Raw genomic sequence first — 14,246 nt, 5'->3', positions numbered from 1 at the left:
ATAGGTTGTACCCAAACTTTTTAACTTTCATTTTGGTTTCATGGAGAACATGAAAAAAGTTACTTTCTTAGTTTGTACAGCTTAAGGGAATTCTGAGCACTAAGTCCGCAGGTCCAAAACCATCTGTGTTTTCCGCTGTGCTCATAGAACACTGTCTCCATGGAAAGTAAAACTGATCAATTGATACTGATCTTCCAAAGGACTCTCTTTTCCTACTCTGGTTAACCACCGCCTATGAATATCTCCTTGGGAAAGATTTTCGGTTTTACCATTTATTCCTGCTTCTCTGCTAAACAGTATAACAAACTATGTTCTGTGATGGCCTTTAGACACAGCATGGATTCTAATGTGATGATGGTTAAAAGGTCATTTGTAAGTTCAAGAGATCATGTAAAACCCGCTGAATCGACAAATATAAATCATTGGACATTATTAACATGTACAAAATGATAAGTGCTCTCGATTTCTAACAGTGAAAATTAACACCCCTCTCCCAAATTATCAGTCATCATTCTGCTATCGGATTCTCTTTGTGATTGGGAGAAAGTTTACTGTCTTCTTAGACTCTGTGTATGGCAATGGGGTGGTGCGGGGGTGTAGATTATGAAGAACTACAAATTCAAGCATATCACTGTGTAACTGGGGGTGCTTCTTCATGATTGGACAGGGTATTGTACTGGCTTACAGAAACATATGCTGAAGTAAAACACAGTACTCAGGGCAATTTTGGCCAGATTGATAACTGTTTCACTAATGAACATCAACATATGTACTGCGGTTGGCAGACGAAACAACTCAATACAAATCAGATGTTCACTTCTTGGCCAATACACAGGGGCTCTTTTAACATCTGGACAACTATTTCATTGCCCAAATAAAACGTAACATCAATTCTTATGAGCAAACAAACCCAAATGTACTTACTACATAATTCCCAGGAGACGCTGAGGAGTATGGTATCTGGAACATGAACAGGACGAAAAATAGACATATTCTGATTCATGTGGAAGTAAGGAGACTGACCTAAAATGAATCTATTTTCTAACTTTTATCAAGTTTTAAAATTTATCACAAAGGATAATAAAGGATAAAGGCATTTATATATGTCTGAGTGCTAGAAAACTGAATAAAATGCAGACCTATCTTGAATTTATTAAAAAAGGGAAAGGATATTAGTCAAGAAGAATTTAGACAGAATTACAGTTTCAAGTTATATTGCTTTCAGGGCAGTTATACTCACTGCTTGATACTAGTGACATGTATTCTATTATTAGAAAGATATATATTTGTGCAGGTAAAAACCAGAAACCAGAATTTTTCAAATTAGTAGATTTTACAGATGCCATTTCTAATTTATGTGCATCTGGGATACATTATTTTTTTAGAGACAGGTTTCAGGCTACTATATTCATGCAGTATGGGTCAATACTTGACATATAAACCTGTTTCCCCTTTTCCTTTCTAACTAGCTTCTAGAAAACAATATAATGAATGCAAAATATTTTGCTAATTTAAGTCTCCGAGGACTACTAATTTGTGGGGATCAAATATGGGTAACATATTCCCTCATTCCCTTCAAATCAAGCTCTTAACCAAGCTCTTTTCTAGAGATTACAAGGTATTAATATGACATTGCTATGAAAATTTAAGAAATGAAAACTGGAAAACATATATTTAAAAATAACTCCTTAAGTGTGGATATTAATAGAGAAGTTGATCCAAATATTCTTTTTTTCACACAAGCTCACTAGCTTACATCTTTCATCTTCACATCTAGAAGAGATATTTTTGCCTTATTCTGAAAAAAGCCAGTAAATTACTATCGTCTTGGAGTAAGACAGCCAGGGCTAAAATAGGACCTTAAGAATGGTGAAAAGATTATAGTGTCTGTACCTAAATGCTCCCTCTACATCAATACCTTCCTTCTAATTAAACATAAAAATAATATGAAATCATAAAGCAGAAAGACAACAAAGCTATACTTTTTCTAATGATTTTAACATTCAGTTATTTGAAAACTCTCCTCATTGTTTGATGCCCTTGTTTGGCTTTAAGCCCAGACCACAGGCGTCTGAGCCTCTGCTTGGGCCACTTTCTGTGTAACTCAGCACCGCACACGGCCGTTACTGAGTGCTCAGTATTGTTAGTGGTGGTGATTGTGTCTGTGAGTATCAGGATCGCTATGGCACTGTACATTTACTTGACTGGGTGAATGAATACAGCTTTGCTCTCTTGGGTCTTTTGCAGTTCATGATCAATCATCCATCCTCTGCTATTTATTTTAAATACGTGTCCCTGCTGTCTCCAAATCACCAACTTATCTGCCGGCTCCAGTTTTCATCTCCTTATAACTTAAACACCAGGCTCATGTTCTTTCTGTCTCTATTGCCTACTATCATCCTTAAGCAACTTCAAGATATGATCTAACAATTCCAATACTCTTGCCTTGAGAATTCCATTTGTCCATGGGAGACTGGTGGGCTACAGTCCATGGAGTCACAAAAGAGTCAGACATGACTTAGCGATCAAAAAAACCACTCTTTAGATGTTAGGAACACACTCACTGCCTTTACTTTACAGAAATACCCTCCCCGTGCCCCTCCCCCAAGCCCAGTTTTTTTCCATATATGAGCATGACTACATCCTAAAAGTTTTGCACAGAGATCTAAGATCTAAACAACTTTCCTGACTGACATCTTTCTTGTTCTTCATGACACTCACAAACAACACTCTATATTCCAACCAGAATCTTATCCCATCACAATTCCAGCATTTTCTTTCTCTCTCTCATATCTTAAATTCATTATCCTGAAGTCTACTTTGTTAATTCCCAACTCTTTTTTGATCATCCTCTAGCCAACTTTTCTGTTTTATAGTAGAGAGTGCCTGGCAAGGAAAACAAAACAAGGTTGACAAGATCCAACACGTGATCATGTTCTCCAGCTTTAACCTAGTTTTCACGAACAGCTGGAAGCATTTTGGCTCAGCTGTTATGGAAGCTCCGAAGTATTCTAGAGGTGTGCTGTAAACTTGGGGGAAAAACTCCAAATCTGTAGTATGTGCCAATTTATGCTGTGTAAATATTCCTATAAGGCAGATTTCAAGCTACCAATGATTTTAACAATCAGCTGACAAAGTTCCTGAATTTTTAACAATTGACTTTTGTGAACTGGCCCTTTACTGGTGGTTCGACTATCCTGAGTTAGTACTTTGTCCTTTGGTCATACATCAAAGCCATGAAATTATTGCTATGCCTTCATCTTCAACTAAACACTTCATTATTTATAGATTTAAAATTTCGTCCATTCATCTCAGGTAGGGGGAAAAGAAGTCTTTATTTCCAAAGTTAGCCCCTCTTGAACATCTCATTCTCACAAGTACCAACTTCTCCCTCTTCATGGTTTCTTCAAACACCATTAAATATAATAAACATTTAAAACTACTTTAAAAAGTTTGTTACCCCCTCCAGTTCAGTTTATTTCCATTTTTGCCCTGTGAAGCTCTTGTATTCACTGTTTTCTACCTCGTAGTCCTTGCCCTCATTCAGAGAAGAGGAGCATTTGGGCTCTCATCCCTAGCACTTTACGGAATCTGAACTCTCATAAATAACAGCAGTGTCTGTCAGCCTAGTCTGAGAAACCAAATACAGCAATGACAGAAGCAGTACTCTGTGGGTACAGAAGATGTATCTGAGCTGGGAAACTGGGAATAGGAGAGAGAGTGGGGGTCCATTACAAGGACAAAGAGAAGGATCGGCATTTAATAAACAAATGTGAAAGTACTCACAGTTCATTAGGGAAACGGTATGTAGTTTTACAGTTGTTGCAGTGTGGGACTTACAGGCGATTGTGGTAAGTGATGAGGCTACATGGTCAGGCTAAATCTATGCTGTTGGAAACAGCAGGTTTTGAGAGACATGTTCAAATTTACGTATTTTAGTAAGATAACTCTACAGGCATCGTGGAGCATGAATACAAGTTAGGAGAATATTGCAAAAAGTCTAGGCAAGAGATGATAAAAAGAGTTCTAGGCAATGCTGATTAAGATAAATAGGGATAAGAGAATTTGACAGACTTTGCAAATGTACTCTGCAGGGCTTGGGGACAAACTGGGTGAGAAGTTAAGGAAATTCCAAGGTTTCCAACATGCTGACTGGGTGGATGATGGTGCTACTAATTCATATATAGGGAGTTTAGAAAGCAGGGGACAGGTTTGGGGAATGTCTGATATTGTATTCAAAAGCTCTAGTAGACACTGAGTTAAAACCAATCAACAGATATTTAGAAGTAGTGGTTAAGAATTCATTGGAGATCAGGACAAGAGATAAAGTTTCAATTAATTAAATCCCCATTGTGTGCCATGCACAATACTTACTATAGGATTTGATTACGTTTAGTTATCGAAACTAAACGATAGTTTAGTTTCGTTAGTTGAAAACGTTAAACTGAAAAAAAGCCCAAGATTGGAATTAAAGAACATTACCAATTAAAAAAGGGTAGATAATGGTATACTAATGCATATACATGGAATCTAGAAAGATGGTACCAAAGAATGTATTTGCAGGGTAGCAATGGAAAAAGAAACACAGAGAACAGACTTACGGACATGGGGAGAGGGGAGGACAGGGTGAGATGTATGGAGAGAGTAACATGGAAACTTACATTACCATATGTAAAATAGATAGCCAATGGGAATTTGCTGTATGGCTCAGGAAACCCAAACGGGGGCTCTGTATCAACCTAGAGGGTAGGGAGATGGGAGGGAGGTTCAAGAGGGAGGGGATATATGTATACCTATGGCTGATTCATATTGAGGTTTGACAGAAAACAAAACAAAATTCTGTAAAGTATCTTTCAATTAAAAAATAAATTAACTTAAAAAAAAAGGGTAGATAATGTGACTGGAGGAAAACCTGGAGAAAATATTCTATAAAATGTCAAGGCAGACTTTTAAGAAGCAAGAAGTGGGAGCAGGCTGGCTAGGAAATGCCTAAACTGGGCTTACTTTTGAGCCTTACTGGGCTTGTCTTTCAACTTCTCTGTGACACGCCCAAGAATAAATAATATAAAGGAATATGCTAGTGCAAATATGGAAGAAAACATTACTTAAATGAAGAAAAGAAATCAACAGACATTTAAAACAAAACCAAGGTGTAGAATATTTCAAAGTTCAGGTATGATGACAGAAAATAAGTCCTTAGTTTTGCTAAGTGGAAGATCACTAGGAACTGAAACGGTTGAGTTTAACCGATCTTCGTCCATCACCTGCTGTATTTCTGGCATTGCACGGCTGCACAGGAATGAAGAGGAGGAGTATCAAGGAATCCACTGCCCAGGAGAATGGTGGTGACAGAGTCAGTGTGGGAGATGCGGGACTGTGGTTTGACACTGATGAAGGGTTGAGAGAAGTCTTCTCTCGGTTATCCCTTCCAACTCTAGAAGAGAGAAAGACTGAGGGTCTTAAGGTTGTCCCGGGATTTGTTAATTGGCACACTGTTAGGCAAAGTTCCAACCAATGGAAAGGGATAGATGAAGACTCCTTTAAAAAATGAAAGAGCAAGATATGCAGAAACATGAAGAGGTGGGATAAAGAGACCAGACCAAATGGCTAGCATTGAGAAGAACACTACTAAGATGAGAGGAAAGAAATATGATTAAAGGTCTGATAATACTGAAGTGTAGAATTTGAAGAATGTGAGTCTGATGTTTACTTTTTTTTCCCCACCGTAAAGTAAGAGACAAGTTTAGCTGATAGAAAAGGGGCCAAGGATAAGGAATGTAGGAAGGGCATGTGACTAGGGAAAAATAAAAAACTGCTGGTCACACATCAGCGGGTACTCAGCAGAGGTTGAACGTTACAGGTTTGTTATAATGCATTAAGCACAATTACAGAAACACACATTAGGCATTGTAGAAGAATCAAAGGTGTTGCTTTACAAATTCTTGAAATTTAACATTCCAATAACAAAGCTCACAGCCTACGCTCTAAGCCTGCGTTTCCCCCATGTCCTCATTTCACTCTGTGTTACTCCCATCCTCCTCGATGATGATGATGTTGGGTTGCTACATCATGTCCAGCTCTTTGTGAACCCATGGACTGCAGCATGCCAGGTTCCTCTGTCCTCCACTATCTTCCAGAGTCTGCTCAAATTCCTGTCCATTGAGTTGGTGATGCTCTCTAACCATCTCATCCTCTGCTACCCCCTTCTCCTTTTGCCTTCAATCTTTCCCAGGAGCAGGGGCTTTTCTAGTGAGTCAGCTCTTTGCCTCAGGTGACCAGAATACTGAAGCTTCAGCTTCAGCACCAGTCCTTCCAATGAATACTCAGGGTTGATTTCCTTTAGGATTGACTGGTTTGGTCTCCTTGCAGTCCAAAGGACTCTCAAAAGTCTTCTCCAATACCACAATTCAAAAGCATTAATTCTTTAATGCTCAGCCTGTTATATGGTCCAACTCTCACATCTGTACAAGACTATTGGAAAAACTTTTATAGCTTTGATTATATGGACTTTTGTTGGCAAAGTGATGTCTCTGCTTTTAAACATAGTGTCTAGGTTTGTCATAGCTTTTCTTCCAAGGAGCAAGAGTCTTTTAATTTCATGGCTGCAGTCACTGTCTGCAGTGATTTTGGAGCCCAAGAAAATAAAATCTGTCACTGTTTCCACTTTCCCACCTTCTATTTACCATAAAATGATGGGACTGGATGCCATGATCTTAGTTTTTGAAAGTTGAGTTTTAAGCCAGCTTTTTCACTCTCTTCTTTCACCCTCATCAAGAGACTCTTTAGTTCCTCTATGCTTCCTGCAATTAGTGGTATTATCTGCATATCTGGGGTTGTTGGTATTTCTCCTGGCAATCTTGATTCCAGCTTGTGAGTCATACAGCCTGGCAGGATGTACCCTGCATATAAGTTAAATAAGCAGGTGACAATATACAGCTTAGTTGTACTCTTTTCCCAATTTTTAATCAGTCCATAGTTCCATGTACAGTTCTAACTGTTGCTTCTTGATCTGCATACAAGGTTTCTCAGGACACAGGTGTAAGGTGGTCTGGTATTCCCATTTCTCTAAGAATTTTCCACAGTTTGTTGTGATCCACACAGTCAAGGACTTCAGAATAGTCAATGAAGCAGAACTAATGTTTTTCTGGAATTCCCTTGCTCTCTCCATGATCCATTGAATGTTGGCAACTTGATTTCTGGTTCTCTGCCTTTTCTAATGCCAGCGTGCACATATGGAATTTCTTGGTTTATGTACTGTTGAAGCCTAGCTTGAAGGATTTTGAGCATTAACATTAATAGCATGTGAAATGACTGCAATTGTATGGTAGCTTCAATATTCTTTGGCATTGCCCTTCTTCGGGAATGGGATGAAAACTGACCTTTTCCAGTCCTGTGGCCACTGCTGAGTTTTCTAAATTTGCTGACATACTAAGTGCAGCACTTTAACAGCATCATCTTTTAGGATGTGAAATAGCTCAGCTGGAATTCTGTCATCTCCAATAACTTTATTTGCAGTCATGCTTCCTAAGGCCCACTTCACACTACAGGATATCTGGCTCTAGGTGAGTGACCAAACCATCATAATTATCTGGGTCATTAAGACATTTTTTGTATAGTTCTGTACATTCTTGCCACCTCTTCTTAATTTTCTTTTGCTTCTGTCCTTTATCATGCCCATCCTTGTTTGAAATGTTCTCTTGACATCTCCAATTTTTTCCGATCTCTTTCCAAAAGAGCTCTAATCTTTCCCGTTCTATTGTTTCCGTCTATTTCTTTGCACTTGTTCATTGAAGAAGGTCTTCTTATCTATCTTTGCTATTCTTTGGAATCTGCATTCAACTGGGTATATCTTTCCCTGAAAACTAGTCTCAAAGACCTGAAATCACCTTCAACTTCATTTCTTTATCTCTAAATCCAACAATCACCAGTTGTTTTTGATGACATGTGTCACATTTTTATCTCCTCCATCCTTTCTCCACTGCTCTACCTCAGACTCTGGCAGCATTTTGTAAGGCCCGTTACTCTACTCTTTCAATATTGTTTCGCTATGTATCCATTTTATATACTATCATCCTAAAACAAAATTCTGTTCCACACAGATGATAATTCCAGATTTTTCAGCATTCAAAGTCCTGAACACATCATGGTCCATCTTTCTTTTTCCAGCTTTGCTGCCTTCTCTGCCTTCCAAAGCTATGTTCCAGCCACTAAGAATCTAATATTTTTTCCTCACACATTTCCTACAATCCCTCTTCTCTTTACTTTTGTCCAGGCTTTTCTCTACCTCCAGTCACCAGAATTTCCCCAGCACAATTAATCTTTTCCCTCCACCCCTCCCCCATATACTATACAAAATGTCCATTAAGATGAAAATGCAGATGTAGAAGATAAGACCAGAGAGCTAGAAGATCAGAATCATAGAACTACACAAATCTCTTATTTGACAGATAATAAAAATTAAGGCCACATGTTTGTCTGGTTAAGCTAGACAGAAAATTCAAGAGATGTGACGACAATCCAAAAATCCTGAAATATTCTGACTCCTAGTATTTATGATTGGTGCCATGGTAGATGAATAGCAGAATACCTAGAGGTTCTCTTTGGCTTTATTAAAAAATGATTAGCTAAGTAGCTTAACATTTTATTTTAGCTAAGGAGTTTTCATCAACTGTGAAATTCAAAACTACTTTATATGCACTGAAATTCAGTTCACTAGAAACCAGGGAGGGGAACATTCTCTGTGTCACTGTAAAGCTGAAAATGTTCTTTTATTTTTTAGTGCTCTTTTAAAAAAATGAGCATCTATTTTTAATAGGGCAAAGCTCCTACCTGGAGTAAAATATTTGTATTTCTCTTGGGCTTAATCACTCTAGTAGATCCTCATTTTTCCTTACAGGAGTTTTCTCTCTTTCCTGTCAAGTTAGTGAGTTGAGGAATACAGTGCTGTACTGATCATCTGTTGTTTCTGCTCAGCCCCTCTTCTGCCAATTGTTCCCTGCATTTTCTTTGAACCATATCGCCCTTATTTTTCCATGTGGTTCAGGCGGGGATCGGGGTTGAGTGAGTGAGCAGGGCCTGGTGGATAGAGCACTGTACCCCCGGGTCATAGCTGGTTCATGAATAAGCCTATGTATCCAAGCTGAGCAAATCTACTTCAGTTAGTTACTTCCAGTACCTGTGCTTAACTGATGAGAGTTGTGCTCTTTTGTGCTTAACAGGGAGCTGAGGATACAAATCTGGAGCCTCACACAGCCTTCTTGCCAGACTCGTGGAACAAGGGTAAGCGGTGAATAGGGACAGGGTCCTGATGGTGTTATGTGAACCCTGGAGCCAAATGTGTCCCCCAGCAAATTTATATCTGGACTTTTCAGATACATGATCCAGTAGTATTTTCCTTCAGTATGAGCCTAGTTAGGTTGGTACATATAATCAAAAGTATCTCCTGACAAAGCTAATTCAGGTATTTTTGATAAAAGTGCTTGCTACTTTATGATTAGAACCTGTTCTACAGTTCAGCTCAAATGTACAGTTCTTTGTGAAAAACATAAAAAATAAAAAGGTTGGCAGACTTGTAAGTTTCCAAGTAAGAATCGGAGGCCAATACTGTTATACTCAGCATAAGGGAAGTTAAAAGTAAAAATCATATTATCTGAATTAAAAATATAAATTTAAAAAATAATTTTATTTAGTTTTGGCTGCACTGAGTCTTTGCTGCTTAGTGCAAGCTTTCTCTAGTTTTGGTGAGCGGGGCTACTCTTCGTTGCAGAGTAGACTCTGTGTGTGGGGTTTATGGCTGTAGTACATGGGCTCAGTAGTTGTGGCTCACAGGTTCTAGAGTTTCAGGATCAGCAGTTGGTGCAGGGGTTTGGTTGCTCCTCAGTATGTGGAATCTTCCTGGACCAGGGACTGAAGCCATGTCCCCTGAGTTGGCTGGCAGATTCTTATCCACTGTGCCACCGGGTAAGTCCCATAAATTTGTTTTAAAAAATGTTTCTCCTGCTGCCATGTAAAGGGGTGCCAAAAGATTTTTGTTCAAAACATATATGACAAAACTATGTGAAGATACAGATTACACAGATAAATAAATTTATTGTGGATAATGGTAGGCAGACTTCTTACTTTCAGAGAAGTGAATAAACAACATGGAAAGCAGGAAGTCTAGAATGAACTCTGTCGTACTGAATTACAGTTGAAGCACCAGTGTGCACTCATGGTTTTCTGCTTTTAAATTTTATTGGACTTTAGCTGATTTACAGTAGTGTTAGTTTCAAGTGTACCGCAAAGTGATTCAGTTATACACACACACATGTTCATTCTTTTACAGATTCTTTTCTCATATAAGTTATCACAGAATGCTGAGTAGAGTTTTCTTGGTATATGGTAGGTCCTTGTTGATTATCTATCTTGTATACAGTAGCATGTGTATGTTATTCTCAAGCTCTTGATTTATCCATCCCTTCCACATTCTCCCACTTTGGGAATCATAAGTTTGTTTTCAATATCTGGCAATCTGTTTCTATTTTGAAAATAAGTTGATTTGTATCATTTAAAAAATCAGATTCCACATATGGGTGATATCATATGATATTTTTATTTGTCTGATTTAGCATGTTAATCTCTAGATCCATTCATGTTGCCACAAATGTCATTATTTCACTCATTCTTTTTTTTTTTTTTAATGGCTGAGTAATATACCGTTGGAGAAGGCAATGGCACCCCACTCCAGTACTCTTGCCTGGAAAATGCCATGGACGGAGGAGACTGGAAGGCTGCAGTCCATGGGGTCACTGAGGGTCAGACACGACTGAGCGACTTCACTTTCACTTTTCACTTTCATGCATTGGAGAAGGAAACGGCAACCCACTCCACTGTTCTTGCCTGGAGAATCCCAGGGACTGGGGAGCCTGGTAGGCTGCCGTCTGTGGGGTTGCACAGAGTTGGACACGACTGAAGTGACTTAGCAGCAGCAGCAGCAATATACCATTGTGAAAAACTGAAGGCAGGAGAAGGAGGGAACCACAGAGGATGAGAGGGCTGGATGGCATCACCAACTCAATGGACATGAGTTTGGGTAAACTCTGGGAGTTGGTGATGGACAGGGAGGCCTGGCGTGCTGTAGTCCATGGAGTCATAAAAAAGTCAGACATGACTGAGCGACCGAACTGAACATACCATTTATACACAGCACATCGTCTTTATCCATTCATCTTTTGATGGACACTTAGGTTGCTTCCATGTCTTGGCTAATTGTAAACAGAGCTGCAGCGTGTACTCCTGGTTTTAATATGGATAGATAAAGATACAGATGTGTGTGGCTATAGGTATGTGTGTATGTATATATATGTATCTGTATCTGTTGGTTGAGATGGCTAGAAGTTAGGTCACAGCAATGGGTTCTAAATACCACTCTCCACTAAAAGGAACCAAGGACCCGTATATAAATGGCTGTTATCAGGGTTAAGGCTGGGAAAATATGAGCTTCAAAATGCTCAAAGCATAACAGGGATATGTCAAAAGGACAAATGACCCAACTTGAAGGGGTTCTAACTGGACAAATCTGACATGATTTTATTTAAAAAACAAAACCTTTGGACAAAGTAGAATCCACAAGTACATCAGATATATACGAATGATTGGAGAAGAAAGAAAAACTCACCTAGTAAAGAATCAAGTAATAAGTAGAGAAGGAAAGATAGAATTAGAAAATAGCCATTTGGCAACCAACATAGTGAAAAGATAATTCAGGAGAGAATTATCAATGGATACAAAAAGCAGAGGATTAAAGTATGATCTTTATGGCAGTGTTGAAGTATGTCTCACAAGCAGATAATTACAAAGGGAAAAACAATAATTTAACAGTGGAGAAACGTAACAAGCACCACCTTAACTAAGTGACTGAAGTTAATGTAAGTAACACAAATAATAGACAATTACCACCACACACCTCCTGAAATGATGCACTGAGAAAAACCCAAAGTTACTTCTGGGGGTTCCTGACAAATATATATAACCTGAATCTAATTGTGAGGAAACATCCACCAAGACCAAATTATGGGACACTGTACAAAATAACTGGCTTGTGGTCAACAAAACTCCAAGGTTAAAAAAGACAAAGGAACTGTTCCAGGTTAAAGGAGACAAAGGACTTGACAAATGAATGCAACGAGTGAATGGGGATTTTCTTTTGTTACAAAAGACACTGTAGGGACAACTGGTGGAATCAAAATAAGGTATGCAGATCAGAAAACAGATTACATCAATATTAATTTTAAAATGTTGATCCTTATACTGTGAAAGATAGTCTCTTCGTTTTTAGGAAACAAAGTCCTTAAAAGAAAAAAAAGTATATAAAACATATTTGGAAACAGCAAAAGCAAAGCAGCCAACCTTTAGCACGCTACCCTGAGGAGCCCTGGGCATACTGTACTGACACAAAATGAAAACTATTTGTAATTTTAAATACAGACAAAAAGCCCAAAGAACTTGGAATTCAAAATAATAAAGGTAAATTGTCACTACAGTATAATCTATGGTAAGCAGGGGGAAAAAAAATCCCTCTTGAATACTTTTGCTTTGTTTCATGTAAGCCTTATGTTTTTGCTAGAAAGTCATCACTTGCCTATGGTTTTTTCTTCTCATAAACAACCGTATTTCGGAGGAATGCTTTTCCTTTCAGTGCTCAGGATGATGACTCCTTTCTCTTTGTGAAGAGAAAACGATAGGTGTTCTCACAACTTTTCCCTATCCCATCAAATTCTTTGAGGGTAGGAAAACACATATGTGGTATACATTAATCACATTAGCAGGAATTGCTTTCAACTTGATTACGTGCCTACATGTGTGCTAGCCAAACGCCCACTTTGGAGTGGTTGTTGGACAGTGGTTTGATATGCACAGCTCCTTCTCTTAACTCCTAGTGTTTCTCGGGATCTAAAATAACGCAGAGCTGCTGACCTGATATGGTGAGTTCTTCTATCCACACTGCTTGGCTCTGTGAAATCCTGAAGAGTGTCTTTGGTATAGAAAGTCCCCTAAATATGAATGAGTTCTGTTCTGTGAGTACGTGTGTGAGTCCAATTTGTTTTAAGTCCAATAAAGTTAGCCTAGGTACCCAAACTGACATAATTGGCTATATAGTATTGTACTGTAATAGGTTTATAATACTTTTCACACAAATAATACATAAAAAAACAAACACAAAATAAACATTTTTGATCTCACACTGTAGTACCTTGAAAAGTACAGTAGTATGGTACAACAGCTGGCACTTCTTAGCAGTACCACCTACATCACCGCTGCTTTTATGCCAGCTTCTGGACATCCTGGACTTGAAATCAAGATACCGTATGACTGTACTCTACACAGTACTGTAAAGTACACAAGAGCACAGCCGCTTGTGGGGGACGCAAGCAGGTGACAATATACACCAGACACATGAACTAACTTACATGACTGGACACATGAACACATGTTTGTATCTTTGAAAGTTTGCAACTCGAAGGTTCATATGTCAGGGACTCACTGTACTTTAAAAAATCGTAAGAAAGTACAGCTCTTTCCTCATCTCTGCCTCTATCTAATACTCTTTACTCGGACACTTGCTAGGTACAATGTACCGCCTTCAGTATCAGTCCTTCCTTGGTGGCCTTTAGAGGATAGGGTCTCTGGTTAAGAGTACAGGAGGCGCTGGGGAAGGTGGGCAGTGGTGGGTGTGAGCTCACTCCTGCCCTGCAGTGTAGGGATGGCTGGCTAAGTGGGCACTGAGGAAGGAGAGAGGTCTTTTTGCTTTTAGGTAGGAAAGCTTACTAGTGGAGGTGGGTCATCGATTGTGCTTTTTAATCCTGTTTCACCAGATGTGCAGATAATAGAAATATGCTCCAGATTCTGACAACAGGAAGACTGGCAGAGTTTCTACCGTTATTAAAAAATTGTTTTCCTGTACCTTTGGGTATTTTAATGGGAAGTTCAAAGAAAGCATCTGAGCTGCCAGTTAGATGCCATTTTAAAGGGAAGTCTTAAAGTTTGAAAGGCACATAGAGCAAAAAGGAAATAGAAATGTGAAGTATTCAAAAGCATACACACAAATGAAAAGAAAACTGGAGTAAAGATAGTCATATATAACATAACCAGGTAAAAGAGTATAAGATCTGCTGAAATAGTGCACTGAAGACCCAAGCAGAAGCAACATCATCATTCTCTCCACCCCAAGCAATTTTATTTAATTATCAAATGTCATAGCTATTGAA

The 14,246-nt window shown here is 38.7% G+C and overlaps 1 protein-coding gene across 5 annotated transcripts in view; it reads right to left on the bottom strand.

The window, feature by feature from the left end:
• SSBP2 (single stranded DNA binding protein 2) overlaps nucleotides 1–14,246 on the bottom strand; it is a 314,481-nt gene that overhangs the window by 29,584 nt on the left and 270,651 nt on the right. For all 5 annotated transcript variants that reach the window (XM_027545691.1, XM_027545690.1, XM_027545693.1 and 2 more), the window contains one exon: nucleotides 925–960. In XM_027545691.1, the coding sequence (XP_027401492.1) occupies nucleotides 925–960 (36 nt within the window). The remainder of the gene's footprint in view (nucleotides 1–924; nucleotides 961–14,246) is intronic.

This window comes from Bos indicus x Bos taurus, chromosome 7 (genome assembly GCF_003369695.1).
Source record: "Bos indicus x Bos taurus breed Angus x Brahman F1 hybrid chromosome 7, Bos_hybrid_MaternalHap_v2.0, whole genome shotgun sequence".
Lineage (NCBI taxonomy): Eukaryota > Metazoa > Chordata > Mammalia > Artiodactyla > Bovidae > Bos > Bos indicus x Bos taurus.
The sequence above is the reverse complement of the archived record's forward strand: the minus strand, read 5'-3'. Positions and strand labels throughout refer to the sequence as shown.